The 22,909-nt window shown below is 43.9% G+C and overlaps 1 protein-coding gene across 1 annotated transcript in view; it reads left to right on the plus strand.

Moving 5' to 3' along the window:
• Positions 1-22,909, plus strand: part of LOC126143035 (protein sax-3-like) — a 149,841-nt gene that overhangs the window by 49,601 nt on the left and 77,331 nt on the right. The window contains exons 5-6 of the mRNA XM_049915297.1: positions 7,594-7,866; positions 11,492-11,697. Of these exons, the coding sequence (XP_049771254.1) occupies positions 7,594-7,866; positions 11,492-11,697 (479 nt within the window). The remainder of the gene's footprint in view (positions 1-7,593; positions 7,867-11,491; positions 11,698-22,909) is intronic.

Consider the following 22,909-nt stretch of genomic DNA (forward strand, 5'->3'; position numbering starts at 1 on the left):
GGGAGCAAACAGAGTTCTGTACTTATAAAAAAAAAATAGGAGACCTTACTTTTGGGATTACCTTCGTATTTACGTACCAAACAAACAAAACTTTCACATAATTGTGACACCTCTTACGATTGCAAATAATATAATGAACAGTCACTAAGATAAGTGAAAATAAAGGCTTAAATATTGCATATTTTCGTACATAGTAACAGCTGGATGTGGCAGTAAATTAAATATGTGTATCACATACGTTAGTTAGCTTGTCTCGATCTGATACTTTACATTATACAGCAAAATAAACGCCCTTTGAGAACTACTCCTTGTACGAAACATTGCTTCGACATCTTGAACCTGTTTAATGAAATGTCTGGCGTTGTTGCTTCTCTTGGGAATTACTTTACAGTGCATTTTATTTCTTAACTTCCTGGCAGATTAAAAATGTGTGCCGGACAGAGACTCGAACTCGGGAACTTTGCCTTTCGCGGTTAAATGTTCTACCGAGTTAGCTACCCTAGCAAGATTGACGATCTCTCCTCACAGCCGTAATTCTGTCATACCTCGTCTCCTACCTTTCAACTCACGGTCCGCCGGAAAGTTTCGTATCACCGTACACTCCGCTGCAGAGTGAAAATTTCATTCTGCATTTTATTTTATTTGCGTATGTTATTTGTTTTTAAGAACTGGAGTGTTATAGTGTTAGATTATGACGTTTTTTGTGTAGACTGGTAGCTTAGGGACACCAAATCGCCCAAGTGGCCTCAAATTGAAAGACTTGCACTCGGTCCCTGAGCCATAAGAAATAATTATTATACACTACTGGAAATTAAAATTGCTGCACCACGAAGATGTGCTACAGACGCGAAATTTAACCGACAGGAAGAAGATGCTGTGATATGCAAATGATTAGCTTTTCAGAGCATTCACACAAGGTTGGCGCCGGTGGCGACACCTAGAACGTGCTGACATGAGGAAAGTTTCCAACCGATTTCTCATACACAAACAGCAGTTGACCGGCGTTGCCTGGTGAAACGTTGATGGGATGCCTCGTGTAAGGAGGAGAAATGCGTACCATCACGTTTCCTACTTTGATAAAGGTCGGATTGTAGCCTATCGCGATTGCGGTTTTTTCGTATCGCGACATTGCTACTCGCGTTGATCGAGATCCAATGACTGTTAGCAGAATATGGATCCCAACGGTCTCGTATCACTAGCAGTCGAGACGACAGGCATCTTATGCGCATGGTTGTAACGGATCGTGCAGCGACGTCTCGATCACTGAGTCAATAGATGGGGACGTTTGCAAGACAACAACCATCTGCACGAACAGTTCGACGACGTTTGCAGCAGCATGGACTATCAGTTCGGAGACCATGGCTGCGGTTACCCTTGACGCTGCATCACAGACAGGAGCGCCTGCGATGGTGTACTCAACGACGAACCTGGGTGCACGAATGGCAAACCGTCATTTTTTCGGATGAATCCAGGTTCTGTTTACAGCATCATGATGGTCGCATCCGTGTTTGGCGACATCGCGGTGAACGCACATTGGAAGCGTGTATTCGTCATCGCCATACTGGCGTATCACCCGGCGTGATGGTATGGGGTGCCATTGGTTACACGTCTCGGTCACCTCTTGTTCGCACTGACGGCACTTTGAACAGTGGACGCTACATTTCAGATTTGTTACGACCCGGGGCTCTACGCTTCATTCTATCCCTGCGAAACCCTACATTTCAGCAGAATAAGGCACGACCGCATGTTGCAGGTCTTGTACGGGCCTTTCTGGATACAGAAAATGTTCGACTGCTGCCCTGGCCAGCACATTCTCCAGATCCCTCACCAATTGAAAACTTGTGGTGAATGGTGGCCGAGCAACTGGCTCGTCACAATACGCCAGTCACTACTGTGGATGAACTGTGGTTCGTGTTGAAGCTGCATGGGCTGCTGCACCTGTATACGCCATCCAAGCTCTGTTTGACTCAATGCCCAGGCGTATCGAGGCCGCTATTACGGCCAGAGGTGGTTGTTCTGGGTACCGATTTCTCGGGATCTATGCACCCAAACTGCGTGAAAATGTAATCACATGTCAGTTCTAGTATAAAATATTTGTCCAATGAATACCCGTTTGTCATCTGAATTTGTTCTTGGTGTAGCAGTTTTAATGGCCAGTAGTGTACGTAGAACGAAAGGTAATACACGCCTACAGTGTAGGCCGGTAGCGTCAGAAGCCTGATTTAGGAGAAAGGGTGAACAAGCGTCGCGCTGAGTGGGACTGTCCGCGTCTGGACGTGCCAACGCAAAAGCCCTACCGTCATACGTCGTGGCTCCAGCAAGCCGCAAATCCGGTGGCGCCGTCACCACAGGCTTTCCAGCCCGGCGGTCGAGGATCACGAGTGGAGGGGAGCGCCAGCGCGTGTAAATGACGGCTCTGCAGGTAATTAGGGGGGGGGGGGGCGGCGGCGCTTTTAAAAGCCGGCAGCGTGACGCGATTATGCCGGCCCACCGGCCGACAAGCTTTGTCCCTCAGAGGGCGCGGATTAGCAGGGACAAGGGCCGCAGCCGGTACCGCTGTGTGCCGGCCGAAGGCACGTCACGTCGCTTCGTCTCTCACGAGTGACTGCATTGCGAGGCACGAGCCACAGAAGATGTAACAGATACATCTACGCCTACTATCGTACAGTGTGTGTGTGTATGTGTGTGTGTGTGACAGAGAGAGAGAGAGAGAGAGAGAGAGAGAGAGAGACCACAGTCTCAATACATACAGCCGCGATACTCTCCGGTGCGAAATCTGTTACCATTTGACAGACGGAGCGACACTAGCGCCCCAAGCGGTGGAAACAGGCATTGAAATGATTCGTAACGATAATGCTTCTTTTTAACTACTTAATTAACAAAATCATTGTCCGCCCCTGGTAGCTGAGTGGTCATGAACAAGGCATCGGTTAATACCTAAATAATATGAAATCGACGGAACAAGGTCGACTGCCAAAGTAGGGGATTGCTGTTGAGGGTGAAGTACGGTGGGGACTTCGTGTGCCCTGGGGCCGATACGGTAGCCGTGAAGGCCTCAACAGAACCCCGAAAAAGCATGTTTTCCCAAAAAGTAACAGGAGTCATGCGACAGCACAAGAATAGTAGGGAAAAACTATTCTAATGCATAAGACGTGCATCACTGAAGTAGTTTTATTTCCTCTCTTAACTTTTACTTTTGCTTCTCTCTCATTTTTGTTTAAATTGTAATGGAAGAATATTTTGCGTTCCGTTAATGCAGTCAACAGTATTATAGAGAGAATTATTTTCACGGTAATCTATTCGGATTACAATTTTCTAACATTGTCTTCAAGATGCAATTCAGTTTCATAACCCATCAAAAAAAAAAAAAGAGCGGGACATTGAAGATCGCCGAAGAAGGCGCATGAAGGAGGGTCAATTGAAGGGCTAGAAGGCTAGATGGGAGGCCCTAAAAAGTTAAAAAAAAAACGGAAAAAAGCGGTTCTAATAAAAAAAAAGTGCTCAGCGCGAGAGAATGTCAATCCTAAGCGCCCGGGTTCGATTCCCGGCTGGGTAGGAGATTTTCTCCGCTCAGGGACTGCGTGTTGTGTTGTGGTAGTCATCATCACAATTTCATCCCCATCGACGCGGAAGTCGCCGAAGACGCGACATCGACAGACTTGCACCCGGCGAATGGTCTACCCGACGGGAGGCCCCAGTCACACGACATTACATTACATTACGAAATTATTGTTTATTTTTGCGTTCCGTGTTTTGTTGTTTTGTTGTTGTGGTCTTCAGTCCTGAGACTGGTTTGATGCAGCTCTCCATGCTACTCTATCTTGTGCAAGCTTTTTCATCTCCCAGTACTTACTGCAACCTACATCCTTCTGAATCTGCTTAATGTATCCATCTCTTGGTCTCCATATACGATTTTTACCCTCCACGTTGCCCTCCAATGCTAAATTTGTGATCCCTTGATGCCTCAGAACATGCTCTACCTGCCGGTCCCTTCTTCTTGTCAGGTTGTGCAACAAACTCCTCTTCTCCCCTATTCTATTCAATACCTCTTCATTAGTTACGTGATCTACCCATCTAATCTTCAGCATTCTTCTGTAGCACCACATTTCGAAAGCTTCTATTCTCTTCTTGTCTAAACTATTTATCGTCCACGCTTCACTTCTACATTGATGTTGTATGCAGCTATTGAACACCAGATGCAAATGTTGAACATAAAATTAATTAAGAAAGTGACTTGGGATTTCAACTACTTGATTGAAAACAGATGCAGTCGATTATCACAAATTTATTTTAACTCACGACCTTCAATCATCACATTACATGACTCTCCTACCAGGCAGTGGTAATAAATTGCGTTTGCGTTGAGTAAAGCTCGATAACTCAAAAGTAATTCCTATGGACTGACCCAGGCGTAATGCGAAGTGCGAGAAGAATTCTACAGTACGCGGGCCATGAAAGCCTCGTGGAAACTTTGGCGAACTGATCCAACAAGTTAATCAGTGGCTGGAGCGGGCGCAATATCACCGAATACAGCGTGGCGGAGCGGCGTCGTTGTGCAGACGTCGGCCGACCTCGTGGTGCTGCAAGGCTGCGCTCGTCTATTCACTCCTAGCTATCTTGCTCAGTACATAGCTAAACGAAAACTTTCTATCTCCAAGCTCAATCGTTCCATTTGCTAAGTCCTAAACTGCAGAGATGCTCACTCTTTCTCAGGCAAGCTGAGTAAAGAACGCCACGTCCGCACTCTAGGCAAGCTGGGAACGGAAGACCACTACGGAGACTTCCCCCAATCTGCTCTTCGCCTCGGTTTCCCCTCCAGCAAAATCACTTACGCCAATTGCAGCGCAAGTCACGTTAATAATGCGTCGCTTCCCAGTGCCGACCAATGCCTGCTCTGGGAAGTGAACAAATTCCCACAAAATTTCCCTTCCTCTGAACTTCTGCTATTTATCTCCTCCCATGCCACCCATCAAGGTTAGCGCCTGCACAAACACCAAGTTTTCCGGAATTCTGACTCCCAGGAGAGTACTTCAAATTCCTCGGTCCTACGTTCCCATCGGAGGCCGGCGTATTTCATGCTGTCGCTGTTCACCTGATTTACTTCAGACTCTGTGGACCGTGAATTCAGTGTGAGGTTGCTATAGTCACAGACACGCACATTTTGACCTCTGTTGACCGCTCCACTGTAGCTTTGCGCGGCTTTCTCTCATGTTTCACAGAAAACGGGACGACGGACATCTATCGACAGGTATCAAGTTCTCCGGCTGTTTCCCGGTACATCAGCATGGGGTCGGGGTCAACCACCCATGCTGTCACTCATCTTAAGGCAGCTGGAGGCCGCGCCGCGTTACCGCTTTCTCAGAGCTCGAGCCACCCTAAGCTGCCTATTGTCGCTTCCCTTCGACGTTACCCATCCGGCCACAGTCAATTGTACTTCCCTGGGGTAAACTAGCGTCCAGTTAATCGACTCGTTTCCACAAAGTTTTCATGTTGTGTGAATTACTTTAAAACCATCACCCGACATTAATTATTCCACTACGTCTGTACTATACCCTTGCGACCGAACCGCCAAATCTTTCCATCAGTAAATGGGTATGTTCTCAACTGACTCGGTTGTTTTAACCCCCTCCACTGACGGAATGACCCACTTCCCAATTCCGTATGTATAAAACCAATACGGACTTGTAGCTGTCACGCCTTTGCGCTTACTGCTACGTATTTTAACTGTAAATAGCTCAGTCCCAATGGTAAGAGGCAGTAGTGAATTCACGTAGTTAATATTTGAATCCAGCACAGCTGCCACAAGCTCAGCTCACTTTTACTCCACTCCTACCCTCGCCATTGCGCCACATTAACTAGGTGCTACGTGGACCTTGCTAAATTCACTTGCGTATACATTTTTGACCGTTACTCGCCAGTATTTACCTAATGAATAGTACACTCCTAACCGGACTATTTCCCTAAGAGCTGTGATGATTGAACGGGTTCGATCCACGGCCTACAGTGCCCTACAGTTCACACGGTAACACTACCTACCTGACCCACTTAACTTGGTAGTGAGCTTAGTATCCAATCATCACTGGTAGCAGCAGTGGATAATCCTATCAGCACGACGAGAGCAGCAGACTTACCGTCGAATCCTCCTGAAAATACTTGTAACTACGGTCGCCAGCTCTGAAGGAGCAAAAGAATAAATCAATTTTTGGCTCGTTTCAAAGTGAAATGGCTTGAGTTGAATTTAAACTTAATTCTGAATATTACTATTTCTGATCATTCTAGATGATTCTACAAAGCAAATACTCTCTCAATTTCTGCGAGTTGGCTTGGTAATTACTACCAAGACAGTTTATGCAACTTGGGTTAACAAAATTCTATCCTTCAACTTATTTAATGATTTTGGCTCTTACTCTTTGGACAATTGATACAGAATTAGTTAAGTGACTTTACTTGAAACGTTACTCAGAAAAATTTAAGTAACTATAAATAGGCGATTCATTCTGGTGTGACCATTCCTCTTTTCAACATTCTTATACGCTAAAGTATTCTACAACCAAAAGAATTGTAAATGAAAGAGGCGATGGTGGCCTCAGTCTGATTTCACTATACTATGTTTGAGGTTACTACACTTTACAATGAACAACATGCATCGTAATTTTACTCATTACTATATTCTGTCCTCTGCACTTGCATAAAAGAAAACCGGTACTCTCCTTTTACATGTATACAAAGTTCGACTTAACAATTGCAAGCAGTCTTGCCTTGGGTAGACGTGTCGGTGCTGGTGGTGAGATGCATGTGGCTAACGCAGCTCTTCACGCCTCATGCCCTTAATGGCGGCTGGAACTACGAGCTGTAGCACTCGTATAAGCTACTGCACGTCCACCATAAAATCTGGGCGCAGGAACTTACAATGAGCCCCAGTGGCATAGAGGCGGCTTCAACAACCATTCGTCGCGTTTTACTCCATAAACGGCGACGATATTCGCCTCTTCTCTGTTGCACAACCACTTTTGCGTGAGCACAGTTACGCATGTCCGATCACGTCAACACTCCCCAGGCCATTCCATTGTTCAGTCCCCGTGTCTCCAGCTACCCCTAGCTACGCTCGTATCACCAAGAGTGGGGGCGTTCCCCTACCACCTTTTTACCGAAATCGTTTAGTATTTAAGAATATTTATATTTACTACCCTGGAGTTCATAGCAGTCATAATAATTTACTACTAGCGCTTTACAACAGTAAATTATACAGTAATAACTTATAATTAACAAGAAAAAGAATACATTTGACTCTGAGAGCTTACTGCATTGTCTGACAGGTAGCGCTAATTCCCAGTTTCGCCAATAGATGGCATCAGGGTGCACTCCCTGGCAGTCTCACACAAGCGCGCCCGTTTCCGACGCGCGGGCTCCAAATTACTGTCAGCCCACCATCATTTCAGTTCCGTTACACCCTCTACAAGATGCATTGTGCCTTGTCAGTCATTTTTGTTCAGCCCTACTGTTCGCTCAACGTGAGTTAGGTGATCTTTAATGACTTCGTGTAAGAGGCATAGTTCTTACCATCTTACAAAAGTAGCGTCTGCGCGTGCGCAGTGCGGCCGTTCCTGGTGCGCGGGCCGGAGGACGCGGTGTCGCTGGCGGGGGGCGCGGTGCAGTTCACGTGCCGCGTGGGCGGCGACCCGCCCCCGGAGGTGCTGTGGCGGCGGACGGCGGGCGGCGGCTCCATGCCGCTGGGCCGCGTCCACATCCTGGAGGACCGCAGCCTGCGCGTGCAGGACATCACGCCCGAGGACGAGGGCGAGTACAGCTGCGAGGCCGACAACGCCGTCGGCTCCGTCACCGCCTCCGCCACCCTCACCGTGCACTGTGAGTACTCGTGTGAGCCACTCGTGTAAACCGCCAGTTCGCCGGTCTACAGTGGGAGCTATTTCTCTATGTAGGTGTAAGCTACACGTCGTATAGTCTGTCGGTAAACTGAAGAGCGAGCGAGCGAGCGAGTCCCCACTCTGCCTACCCAGCTACGTCACGAGGCGCTTCTACAGGCTGTTTCACAACTTAGTACCCGTCCTGCCGCGGCGCGCGTTTTAAATCTTTGTCGACGCCGTATACAGATACGTCCTGGCAGCGTTTATTTTTAGACAAATGCGTTAAGATCATAATGAATCCAAAAGACGATAGCTTCTTCCGAAACACAACATTATAGAGTAAGTAATATTAACGTAGGAACGGAAGTCAGGATTCTGCTACAAATACAGAACCGAATGCCTGTTCATGTGAATGTATGTACCCTCTACTGCTATTCGCAAAACGAATCCCGTATGGTGCAATCAATCTGTAGAATTTAAGCCTTGTTCTTACTTTATGTTTCTATTAAAAGCTAGAAATTTCCAGGTAAATCCCATTTTACGCTGTGTCTTACGTAAAACATCTTTCTGCCAAAGAAAATAATTTCTTTTTTTGACAGCAGTAAGCAATGTCCATAATGCCGTCATTATTTTTTTGTTTATGTGAAAGTCCTCCATCGTTTGTCGAATGACCGATTTTGTGAAACTGCCTATAACGAAGAGTTTCCTCCCAAAATTATCAGTTTTCCTTCGTGGCGGTTCCAGTAAACCACGCGGTTTATTTTCGCGTTTCTTCCTTATGTGTCCTATTGTGGCGAGGCTGACGTTTGCATAAATTGCACCCCTCTGATTGGGACTGGTAATATTAGCCCACAGTTCTTTTGTGCCACCTCTTTAACACATGATGATGTAACATTACAGACAATCGAACGCTCGTTACTCCATAAATACCTCCTCTTCTCCGTATTCTGCACATTTTCTTGCAATGCAGGGCGATTATCCATCACTTCCGGATACCGAAGTATATCAGTAAGCATACAAAATTAACTGTCTGACACTGGCAATTCAGATCCCACGAACAGAACGACGTGTATCACTGCTCGCTGATCTACACCGCTAGGCAGGTAACGGGCAACTGATTTTGGGTGCCCCTGTAGGCCAGTGGCAGGGTTCTTCTGGGAAAGGCCGCTTCCCCCACCCAAAAGCACTGCTCGCTCTTGAGTTTACAGACAGACTATAACCTTATCGATGATAAGACCTTCTGGTGATCTACATCTACAGGGTTATTACAAATGAGTGAAGCGATTTCACAGCTCTACAATAACTTTATTACTTGAGATATTTTCACAATGCTTTGCACACACATACAAAAACTCAAAAAGTATTTTTAGGCATTCACAAATGTTCGATATGTGCCCCTTTAGTGATTCGGCAGACATCAAGCCGATAATCAAGTTCCTCCCACACTCGGCGCAGCATGTCCCCATCAATGAGTTCGAAAGCATCGTTGATGCGAGCTCGCAGTTCTGGCACGTGTCTTGGTAGAGGAGGTTTAAACACTGAATCTTTCACATAACCCCACGCAAAGAAATCGCATGGGGTTAATTCGGGAGAGCGTCGAGGCCATGACATGAATTGCTGATCATCATCTCCACCACGACCGATCCATCGGTTTTCCAATCTCCTGTTTAAGAAATGCCGAACACCGTGATGGAAGTGCGGTGGAGCACAATCCTGTTGAAAGATGAAGTCGGCGCTGTCGGTCTCCAGTTCTGGCATGAGCCAATTTTCCGCGGGCTACGCGTGAAACTTGCCCGCACGCGTTCAACCGTTTCTTCGCTCACTGCAGGCCGACCCGTTGATTTCCGCTTACAGAGGCATCCAGAAGCTTTAAACTGCGCATACCGTCGCCGAATGGAGTTAGCAGTTGGTGGATCTTTGTTGAACTTGGTCCTGAAGTCTCGTTGCACTGTTATGACTGACTGATGTGAGTGCATTTCAAGCACGACATACGCATTCTCGGCTCCTGTCGCCATTTTGTCTCACTGCGCTCTCGAGCGCTCTGGCGGCAGAAACCTGAAGTGCGGCTTCAGCCGAACAAAACTTTATGAGTTTTTCTACGTATCTGTAGTGTGTCGTGACCATATGTCAATGAATGAAGCTACAGTGAATTTATGAAATCGCTTCAATCATTTGTAATAGCCCTGTACAACCATACTCCGCAAGCCACCTGACGGTGTGTGGCTGAGGGTACCTTGAGTACCTCTATCGGTTCTCCCTTCTACTCCAGTCTCGTATTGTTCGTGGAAAGAAGGATTGTCGGTATGCCTCTGTGTCGGCTCTAATCTCTCTGATTTTAACCTCATGGTCTCTTCGCGAGATATACGTAGGAGGCAGCAATATACTGCTTCACTCTTCGGTGAAGGTATGTTCTCGAAACTTTGACAAAAGCCCGTACCGAGCTATTGAGCGTCTCTCCTCTCCGTAACGCTTTCACGATTACTAAATGATCCTGTAACGAAGCGCGCTGCTCTCCGTTGGATCTTCTCTATCTCTTCTATCAACACTATCTGGTATGGATCCCACACTGCCGAGCAGTATTCAAGTAGTGGGCGAACAAGCGTACTGTAACCTACTTCCTTCGTTTTCGGATTGCATTTTCTTAGCATTCTTCCAATGAATCTCAGTCTGACATCTGCTTTACCAAGATCAACTTTATATGATCATTCCATTTTAAATTACTCCTAATGCGTACTCCCAGATAATTTATGGAATTAACTGCTTCCAGTTGCTGACCTGCTATTTTGTAGCTAAATGATAAGGGAACTATCTTTCTATGTATTTGCAGCAGATTACACTTGTCTACAATGAGATTCAATTGCCATTGCCTGCACCATGCGTCAATTCTTTGCAGATCCTCCTGCATTTCGGTACAAATTTCCATTGTTACAACCTTCTGGTGACAAACAGACCTCCCCACACACAGAAGGTCACAGTAGCGAACATCTTATTTTACAAATCAAGGAATATATTTTACCTGTCTTGAAAATGGAAAATTGTGTTAGTTTCCAGTGGCTTCTTCTCATATTTCAAAATGAATTTAATTTGTAATTTATTTTTGTTAATAGTTAATGCTAATACTATTGGATAATGCTTCACTTGATTTCACTGACTGATTACTGGCGTGTAGCAGAGTCGTAATGCAACAGACATACTACGAAATACGATACTGTCAAAATTTTCCAGATTGTAACACTTTTAAACGTGTATGGAATATTTCTTCCTAGGTACATGACCTTGTTGCACCTTGGAAAATGCTATTCACATTCGGAAAAGCCTTAATTTTCCACAATATTTTTTATAAGTTCAGAAGAAGACTGCAACAGATAAAAAGTCAATGCAAACATTCAAAAATGGAATACAAGGCTGGCTAGTGGCGGAAGTCTGAAAACATACATCAGTAACCCCTAACGACCTGAGATATGGACTTCGTCCTGTTCTCTTGGTCGTGGAGAAGTTCACCATTCTTGATCTTTCTTTCATGTTAGGAAGGGGAACCTCCCTGTCCCAGATTTCTCGCCATTCTCTATCTTCCTTTTCCGATGTGGCTTCCCGAGCACTGGAAGCGTGTGTCGTTGTGCCCCCAGCGCCGCCGTCTCTGACGCTGCGGCCAGCCGAGCTGACGGTCGAGCAGCGCCGCGACGCCGTGTTCGAGTGCTCGGCGTCGGGGAATCCCCGGCCGTCCGTCTTCTGGTCCGTGTCGGGGGCCAAGGCGCTGCTCTTCTCCGGAGCCTCCAACGGCCGCTGGGCCGCCTCCACCTCTCCCGAGGGCAGCGCGGTCCTCACCCTCCAGGTGAGTCCACCATTACACTACGAAAATCCACGGCTGCTGTGTATGCCACGCCCCCTGCTGCAGCTTGGACCGAAGGGAAGTTAGCAGTGATAACTGGGGGCAGCTAGTGTCACCCCTAGCGGACTATGTACGAACTAGTTCACAAACCTACAGAAGTAGCGCCTCTTTCGAAAAATGTGTGAAGTAGAAACCATTGATCTATATACGGTAACAAAAGTAGATGTGGGGTGGATTGACCTGTAGCGCTGCCCGAGGTCTAGGTTAGGTAGAAGTGTTACGGTCTGGTTGTGAGCTAGCGCAGCCAACCAATGTGAGCGGAAGAAAACTCGCTATGGCGACGGTCTGGTAATTACACGGAAGCCGCCGCGATTTAGTATGACCCCCTGGACACTACAAAAGGAGGGACATGTTTCTTAATAGGGTGTGTGATCACAACGAACGGCCATGCTTGCGCTCCAACGTGCTCCCACGCCGGCTACCTGATAGGTAAGGAGTTCTTGTGGTACAGCGATGTATTTCTCCACTGCTGGATAGATATTGGTCCTTGTGGACATGCTACGATGCATCTCTCCAGCGCTTCCCAAACGTCCTCGACGGTGTTTTATTCGGGTGAAGGAGGAGGCCAATAAATTCGTCGAAAACCCTCTAGTTCAAGAGCTCCTCCACTACATTGTTCAGTGCGGTAGCTCATTGTCATCCATAAAAATTAGAACAGAGCCAATTGTACCCCTGAAAAGACTCATATGGGGAAGGAGTATTGGGTCAGAACGTTAACCGTTGAGTGTGCTGTGTTCGAAGATCTGAAGGTCAATGTTGTTGTTGTTGTGGTCTTCAGCCAAATTCTGCCAGACTGGCTCTCAGACTCTCGAAATTCCAAACCAGTTGGAGGACCATAATGCTCCAAAGGTTGTTAATTGGAGAGAGATTTGGCGACATTGTGGATGAAGGTAGCGTTTGTCAACCATGAAGATAAGCAGTAGAAGCTCTCACTGTGCGTGGGAGGACATTATCAAGCTGAAATGTAAGCCCAGGATTGCTTGTCATGAAGAGCAACAAAACGGGGCGAAAAAAATGGTCGACTACCTCTCTGCTGTACGTTTACAGCAGATGATAACCAAACAGGTCTTGGTACGAAATGAAATGGCAGCCCAGACTATCACTCCTGGTTCAAATGGCTCTGAGCACTATGTGACTTAACTTCTGAGGTCATCAGTCCCCTAGAACTTAGAAATACTTAAAGCTAACTAACCTAAGGACGTCACACACATCCATGCTTGAGGCAGGATTCGAACCTGCGACCACAGCGGTCGCGCGGTTCCAGACTGTAGCGCCTAGAACCGCTTGGCCACCCCGGCAGGCCATCACTCTTGGCTATTGGGCCCTATGGCGGGCGACAATCAGGTTAGTATCCAAGAACTGCCTGGGGCATCTCCAGACACACCTTCAGCTTGCAATATCTTAGAATGGGGTAGCGTTGTCCTCAGTGATAGATCCCACTACGAACTGAGCCCTGATGACCGGAGATGTGTCTGTTGAATATATCATCCAAATTTTCTGAGATTTTAATTATTTATTTGTCTGTACCTGAACAATACATCTACCGACTTCAGTCCCCTTCCGATAATTCCTTCATGGTGCGTCTATTTTTTTTTTTTTTTTTTTTTTTTGCTTTAGTGTGTATAAGGAATTATGGAAAAATAATTTTGTGGTAAGGTCTTATGAGACCAAACTACTGAGGTCATAGGTCCCTAGGCTTACACACTACTTATTCTAACTTAAACAAACTTACGCTAAGGACGAGACACACACCCATGCCAGAGAGAGGACTACGACGGGGGGAGCCGCCTGGATCCTGACAAGGCGCCTCACGCTGCGCGGGGAGCAAAGTTTGTTGATATCTTCCATAAATCACACTGAAAGAACGCATACATACAGTTTTCAAAGTTTCGAACAACATCAAATATTGTCCGAACGTTTAAGTAATACAAAGCCACAATTAGATGTTACACAATACAATTTAATACTTAAACACAGTTTTTCATACGTATTGTGTGTAGATATAAAATAACATTGTCCATTCACGTTACACGTTGAAATCATACGTGGTTGTCTGCGTTACACCTTAAAAATCCGTAAGTGAATTGTTTATCTACCTTGAGGCCTTCACATGAAAATAAATACTGCTACACTTTTTAGGAATACAATATGAAAAAAATTTTTGATAACCATTTATTAATCTAACATATTAATAGTGTTTAAAAACAGCAAGCTTCATCATCTCCCAGTACCTACTGCACCCTACATCCTTCTGAATCTGCTTAGTGTATTCATCTCTTGGTCTCCCTCTAAGATTTTTACCCTCCACGCTGCCCTCCAATACTAAATTGGTGATCCCTTGATGCCTCAGAACATGTCCTACCAACCGATCCCTTCTTCTAGTCAAGTTGTGCCACAAACTTCTCTTCTCCCCAATCCTATTCAATACTTCCTCATTAGTTATGTGATCTACCCATCTAATCTTCAGCATTCTTCTGTAGCACCCCATTTCGAAAGCTTCTATTCTCTTCTTGTCCAAACTATTTATCGTCCATGTGTCACCTCCATACATGGCTACACTCCATACAAATACTTTCAGAAATGACTTCCTGACACTTAAATCTATACTCGATGTTAACAAATTTCTCTTCTTGAGAAACGCTTTCCTTGCCATTGCCAGTCTACATTTTATATCCTCTCTACTTCGACCATCATCAGTTATTTTGCTCCCCAAATAACAAAACTCCTTTACTACTTTAGGTGTCTCATTTCCTAATCTAATTCCCTCAGCATCACCCGACTTAATTCGACTATATTCCATTATCCTCGTTTTGCTTTTGTTGATGTTCATCTTATATCCTCCTTTCAAGACACCGTCCATTCCGTTCAACTGCTCTTCCAAGTCCTTTGCTGTCTGTGTCAGAATTACAATGTCATCGGCGAACCTCAAAGTTTTTATTTCTTCTCCCTGGATTTTAATACCTACTCCAATTTTTTTCTTTTGTTTCCTTTACTGCTTGCTCAATATACAGATTGAATAACATCGGGGAGAGGCTACAAACCTGTCTCACTCCCTTCCCAACTACTCCTTCCCTTTCATACCCCTCGACTCTTATAACTGCCATCTGGCTTCTGTACAAATTGTATATAGCCTTTCGCTCCCTGTATTTTACCCCTGTCACCTTTAGAATTTGAAACAGAGTATTCCAGTCAACATTGCCCACGAAACAATAGGCCGCCCCCCCCCCCTATCACCTGGACCAACATAACGATCACATTCGACAATGTTCCCATGGGGCACCACGTTTTCTGATTTCTCTCCACATGATAATACATAGAGAATCACTACTCACACTGAGCCTGTTCTCCCTCAAGAACAACGCGCGACTCTACTACCCACTGGTCCTTTCCCTAAGCTCTGGGCACCTTCGCAAAACGTTTCGCCGATGTGCGGTGTCAACAGAACACTACGTACTGCTCGTCGGGCAAAGAGACCACCCCAATGCAGTCTTTGCCCCACTGTGGAGCGTCAGACTGGGCGCCGGGCAGTGGCTCCGTACACTTTCCCGGCGTAATAATGGTTGATATTCATGTCGGGTCTCCAGCCGGAACACACCGTCATCTTGACACAATATTTCGGCGTTCCATCTGGCCGCAATCTTCGGTTGAGAAAACCGTCGCACTAACTCGCCCGAACCGAAATCAAACATGCCGCGGCGGCTCCTTTACATACCGACCGTAGGTCCACGGCGAGTGCGCGAACATAACTGCCCTCTAACGCAAGGCATAACAGCGCATCGTAGGTGAAAGCTCGCGGAGACGATAAATCGATATCAAACACTAGTGACAGCTTTTGATGGCCGGAACAAAGACCGTTGTTTTTTAATGTCAAACAAAACAGCCGGCAGCGGTGGCCGAGCGGTTCTAGGCGCTTCAGTACGGAACCGCGCGACTGCTACGGTCGCAGGTTCGAATCCTGCCTCGGGCATGGATGTGTGTCATGTCCTTAGGTTAGTTAGGTTTAAGTAGTTCTAAGTTCTAGGGGACTGATGACCTCAGATGTTAAGTCCCACAGTGCTCAGAGCCATTTGAACAAAACAGAGTCCCAACTCTTACTTAAAGGATGCCCCCTTACCTCTGTTTATAATATTGTCCGACAGCCGGACTTCAATGGCGGTCCCAGTACCACGAAGCAGGCGCGACCACTTGTGTCTCATCGTACATTTAATGTCCTTTAGTAAGACAATGTCCCGCAACTGCAGATTTTTGTGGCTGAAATAAACGCGTGTGGCGATGGTGCTGCATGCATCGATCCTGCACCGTACGAATCGATTGTTCAATATAGGCTTTCCCGCAATGGCCCATTAGGGCGATTTGCATCCAAAATCCTGTACAAGATGATGGGTAAGAACATCATTTATTATTAAACACTGACGTGCCAACTGAAGGTTGTCACGTTTTTTGACACTAATTTTAAGTGAGTATGTAATGATAAAGAAAACTGAGAAGTCACTTTTACGTTAAGTTTGTCACTAAATTTTAAAAAAGGCAATCGAGTAATGATTTGAAAATATTCACTTAAACTGTATGTTACTATTGAACTTCGTTACGTGAACAATGACTTTCAGAGACATTAACATAACGTCATCAAAGAAATTTAGAGAAAGGCAAGCACTTTTTACTTTGCATTTACTTAATTTTCAAACTGGATTTCATATTATTGTCTGAACCACTGAGCCTTTTTTTTTTTTTACTGACTTGAACAGAATTAAATACTAGAATACGTACCAGACCAAACAGCCATATGCTCCGAGCTATATGTAAATTAAATAAAACTTCCGCACTCTTAAATTGTGCATTTTCTTTAGATTTTTTTCCAGTGATAGATTCTCAAACTTCGGTTAGCAGATAAGGAAAAAAAGGGAACAAGGACGCTGCTTGGTAACAATGTCGGGGCAATGAGGACACAATCGCCCTGAATTTAACTGATTATTATTTAAATAAAGTTCATTAATCAGATCACGTTCAGTTGTGCTGCTGGGTTAGCTGTTAATACTTTGTACCAATGAACAGTCTTACTTCAGTGCAGTGCGTGCGACGAAACTCGGAACCGACGACGAATCTGTGTTGCTGGAACTGCTGCTGTTGTTGAAGACGGTAGCATCTTGTGGGGCCACGGCTAATTACAGGAACGGGCAATCGTAATTAATACAGCCTCTTCCGCCCGTCCACTGTCCTTCCTCCTGCTACTAGTCACCTGGCCGGAGCGCGTACATGATGCCGCCGAAATGGTACTCTCTACTGCGAGGGCGTTAACACCACCTGTGGCGTCTTCTGTCATCGTCCAGCGCGTGACATGCTCGGTTGCTTGGAAGTACAGTGCTGCGAAACTTTCCCGCTGGACGCCAGAGACGCTGTACACAAGCAACATCTTCGACCATAGATACTAGTAGACTGGCCTTGCTGTGCAGAAGCTGTGGGGCTGGTGTGGCTCCAACTTAAATCACATGACTGTTGGCAAAACGTGGCGGGATTTCAAATCAGCGGTCTGCCATCCTATGTTTGTTCGAATTTTACCCACTTTTCTTAATTGACTGCCAAACGCTTCCAATCAAAACTACTTTTTTATTTGTGAAAAATTATGCCAGAACTACATTTGACCTGGATTTGTTCAAAGTACTATTTATAAAATCCAACAAATACATCGGTGGGCAGCGGGACGAAATTACTATAAACGTCGTTAAAATTCTTTTCAACAGTAAAAGTGGGCTCGTGTCAAAACTTTAAACATTGTATTCGCCACATTTCGAGCTCTAGTCACTTATAAAAGAAATTGGCTATGGGAATTATGTCAACTATAGGTGTCAAAATTGTTTACTTTAGGAGCAGGTCCATTTTAGAGTATCAATTTTAGGTGCACTTCAAAGGTTCAGTTCCCACTATTTTTACAAGAGTTTAAACTATCAGTTTAAAAAAAAATGTTATTTTAGATGAAAGATGGGACTTTGCAGTTTCAGAAAGTAATTTTGGAGTCTAGGTTTAAAAATGACAGACACTGTAAATACAAATTATAGATATACACTGTAATTAATAACAATGCTATCAAAACACTTCTCCACGAAGTGCTTCGAGCAAAGGCGCGTATGTGCAGATGGCTTAAAGTTTTTCCGTTTCAGGGCCTGTATCCAAAGCTGCCTTTGGTTTTCATCCTTAGTGAACCTATGAGTAGGAACGAGAAACGATTATACTTACTTCAGTAACCGAATTATCACAGATACTTTCCAAAATGTAATGTGAGTCTGACTTTACAGGCATCACTTTCAACACTTTAATTTACGTGATACTCTATTTCAAGTGTAAAAAACGTATAAAAGTCAATTCAGCAAATTTCAATAAACGCATCTGCACTATCATAGAAACACTTACACGTGAAATGTAATGCCATTTCCCCGACAAAACGCTGAGTACAGCCATAAGCGCAACACGAAACAACCATTTTTTGCCAACATTCACGTGACTTCAGCCCAGATGTGTTGGAGCCACGAAAATGACGTCAGGGCCAGTCTATTATATTTATGGTCGAAGAGCAACATTTGTTCTGTGTTGTTGGTTTTCTGTTCCACGTTCTACCCCGTGGCGAAATCGTGAATCCAAGTGTGTTAGATACGGAATAATTTACCGTACTGAACTTTTCTCACGCCTTCGCACGAGTTATCGGTTGCAGTGTATTACTGTCTGTTCCGACCGCAGGATTTCGTTAATAAATTATTCCATCAAGCTGAGACAGCTTACTTCTCTTACTCAGCCTACAAGCACACGCAGATGTTAAACCGTCGATCGCGGTAATTAAACCGTTACCGACACCACCGTTCCACACACTACAAGCGCTGGAACCCGTCTCCCGCTCTCTCCGCGCGCTCTACGCAACAACCCCAAACCCAAAGATTTTACAACGCACAACCATTGCTATTATCGTTGCTAGTCGATGCAAATAACAATTCCTTCGGCTTTTTCCATAGAGTAAATATCTCTGGAGTGAGCATTCACATGCGCAGAACCATGGAGGTATAAGGAGGGGAGATGGCACTATGGCCGTCTGCTGTACGTCTGTTTGAAGCCGGTGGGCGTGGTCGGCCGCCATGTTTGATTGGTCAAAACAGTGACAGAGCTCTTGTTAGAATTGCGTGTTCTTCATATTTAACGTTATGTCTGCGAAATAATTTCAGATGATGAGTGTTACAATGTTTACATGCATAACACAACGTCAGAATAGCTTTTTCAGGTGTTTTCGTTTTGTTTTTAATGCGTTTTTGCCCCAGCAATACAACTGATTTGGTCTCGTTAACTTAAGTGTTTCTTTTGGATACGAACTTCGAATGATGAAAAATAGCAGCGTACAAAGCTCTTTTCAAACTCAAATCACCTTTTACTGTATTTATGTCGATGTAAACTGAAAGCAAAACCCGAAAGCTATGCTAGTTTACATACCGCATGTGTCGAGAAAAATAAGCATATGATAGTGCTTTGGTGAATGTCACCACAGCAAACTTGTACAAGTACACACAATGGGATTTTCAGTACCATTGTAGTTTAAACATCTGAACACTATGAAATCACAACTGTTGCTCTGTGTGTGATTATTAATAGCACAATAGGCCTACATGTCAGATGATAATTAGGAAACCTTCCTTTAGTGTATAAGTCAATACATGTCATTAAGTAGCAGTTTTGATACTAATCATGAACTGTTAAAGAAATCTCAATTACACAAATTTGTGTAAAGGACAACACTGTTATTAAAATCACCAATAGTTAAATTAGGATGCCCTGCAAACATGCACGCTCAAATTTCAACCTGCAAGTCAAGCTAAACACTTGCTGATGATAAGTACATATGTGCAATAGTCTTAAATTTCACTGCAATGTATAAAACATAATGGAAAAGAGCAAGGCACCTTGACTGTTTTAACCTACCTCTGTTTTTTATTTGCTTCAATGTTGGATAAAGCAAAATATCTTAAACCAGTGGTACACTTTGAACCATTTCTTGCACATAGCATTTAACTAGTATTACATTTACACAATATTTTTTTATCACTCACCTTTTACAATTACTGTAACACACTGCAGACTTCCAGGGGATAAAGTTGCAAAAGTAAAGGATAAAATAGGAGAGAAACAATAAATGGCATACTATGATGTTTTGTACTTTTCAACTCACTACAACACATTTTAAAGTACAAATTATCAAGCTGTGTTCTTGCATTATCAAATCGTCAGTGTTTCAATCTCATAGCTTATCCACTAACATTCCGTATAATCTTATATGTGAAGTGTGGGGCTAACAATTTTTGGAAAAGTTATAAATAATGTAGTTTTGAGAAACATTTTAATCTCTTGGGATATGGTACAATATTAATATTGACATTTGGGTTACAACAAAGCACTTACATACATATGTTTAATGTCCTCAGGTTACATAATATGTTTTGTGCCAATAACAAGACAATTATATCAGGACAGTGTTATAACAAATGTAAAAATAAGTATGAAATGGGCTTTTTAATATTATGTATCTATCAGAACATTAAGTAGTATGGCTAGAACTTGTGATAAAAAATCCCAAGGAACAATGTGAAGGGAAAAAAAACACACACACACTTTCAGATCACAGCTGTGTATCATAGGAGTGGTCCAATTTCCTGGATCAATTTACAAATGAGCCCTTGAAAGCCTTAGTGGTGTGAGTCAAGAAACACAATTTTCCTTCTGAAACCACGATACTCTCATTATAATGAACTCCATTACTAAATGCAGTACTCTTTAAACTACATATAGCTACACATTAAGGTAATCATTTCATCATCAAAATACACGTCACAAATAATAATTGACCAGCCCTTTACAAAATTCACAATGGCTATATATACCCTGGCGAAGAAACTGTTTAATGCACTACCACCAGAAGCACACACTACCTCATTAAAATACTTCAGAAATGTTCTCCAAAAGGGGGTAAAGCTTTCATATGTACCCTCAAACACAGCTTTAAAAGGGAAAATTAAATAACATAGAGGAAAGAAGTGTGGAAAGCAAAGTTCACAAATTTATTGACCTTTAAAAAGAACCAATTTGGTGTATGCTGTTCTCAATTTTTTTTTCATGGAGTGAATCTGTTACACATTTTGCAGCATGTTTCTGACGTGTCAGCAGGTACCTTTTCGCAATAGCTTTGATCAGCAGTACCAAGTGATTATCTAATGGGTGCTGATCCTTCATGTGCTCTCCCAATTCTTCAAACACAGGCTTGAACAGAAAAGTACCAAGTACCTCTGACACACATTTAGTATTAAGATCTTTCACAGGAATCCTCCTATTTCCAGCACTGTATTTTCTAAATGCTTTTTCAGAACACATACAAATGTCCACAACATCGTCAGATGGTGAAATCAAACCACCTCTACTCTTTCTGTGTATAAGAGAATAGGCAGTATGACTCCCTTCCCCTCGCAACACTGACAAGCATGTTTCACACTGTAAAGTTCTCTCTAGGTGACGAACCACAAATCCTGAAATATAAACAACAATATGGGTTGCCACTTCAGAGAGAATCATTTCAGCTTCAACGTAATCATGATCATGGCTCACCAAATGGGTTTCCATATCTAATAATTGCCTACGTTCAGTGGTGAAATTAATTTGTTGTTCTATAGTCTGACCACTGTACGTCAAAATAGGGATCTCTTCCAGGGCTATACAATTGCCTCGGTCTGATTCACGAATTTCATTGTGAATCAGGAGTTTCTTATAGGCAGATATGAACTGTCGAGCTGTTGGATTGTTATTCCATCCACCACGACTACGGATTGCACTAAAAAACATCTCCAAATGATCTTGGGAACACATATAAATGGGGAGGAACTTCAACAAAGTTGCAGAGGATTGTGGTCCAAGCTTTGTATATAGGTGCAAGACACTAGAAATACACACTAGGAAGCCAATGAAACCTGTTTTCCTGTTACTGTCCACAACTCTTTGTCCCTGACACACAGTAAGTGTTTTGATGTATGCCTGAGCTTCCATTAAAAATCCTTTAACAACCTTGAAATTGTGAACATTCAGAGGCCGCTTCCACTTATTCTGCAGAAGGCTTCTGGAATTTAATATATCAAACAGGCAGTTGAATATCCTTATAAATTTTATTGTAGCAGAAGCATCTTCAAAGCCTGGTATCTTCATATCGCAGCAGTACTGCATTGCGTCTGCCACGGAAGTGCTGAGCAGCTGCGCTGCTAACCTAACTTTCATTTTTATTCACAAAATTGATGTGGCTACTCGTAATGCTGTTGCCTAAGTGGAGACCTTCTTTCACTTGTAACTTATGCAGTAGTTCAAATAGGTACCATGAAATTACATTACCTTGCCCATCCCAAAAATGTTTTCTCTCCCCTAATGCATTTCTTACAAATTTTAGCATATGGAGTGGATCTAACAGAAATGCAACTTCAAAATTGTTACCCTGAACAAAAAAGGTGATCTTTAATCCATCAACGTCAGTATTGCACCCCAAGCATTTGGCCATAGACATACTGGAGGCACAACCGTCACACGAGAGAGACACTACTTGAATGCCACTGGCACTGGCAAGGCTAATGCATTGTTTAACCAAATGAGCTTTCTGCTCCCCTGTCAATCCACATGTCAAAAAATACCCTACTGGTAGCTTCCATGACCCATTAATTGCAACTAACATTAATACAAAGGCCTCTTTAGCTACAGGTAAACTATCTATACCAACAGAGGACCCCATATCTATGTATCCATAATACTGTGTTCCATCAAATTCTATGTGTTGCCTGATTGCAATTTCATCCATTAACAAACTGCATAGAATTTTATTAGTCTGGTCCTGATGAGAAGCTTTTGATTTTATAATGGCAAATGCCTCCGTGGTAAAGCCAGGAGCACCATCCACACCCTGGTACCACCTTGCTAATGTTCTTGGATGTGGCAGACACGTGTCGTAGCAGCGTCTATCATATTTATACGCTTGTGGGGAATAAAAGTTTAAAGTAAGAGCAAACGAACATAGCTCAGGGCTGTAAGTTCTAGGTACACTCTTACAGTTTGCCTTTGCTGCCTGTCGTTGCAATAGCTGCTTGTGCATTCCAGGTAT

Source organism: Schistocerca cancellata, chromosome 1 (genome assembly GCF_023864275.1).
Source record: "Schistocerca cancellata isolate TAMUIC-IGC-003103 chromosome 1, iqSchCanc2.1, whole genome shotgun sequence".
Classification (NCBI taxonomy): Eukaryota; Metazoa; Arthropoda; class Insecta; order Orthoptera; family Acrididae; genus Schistocerca; species Schistocerca cancellata.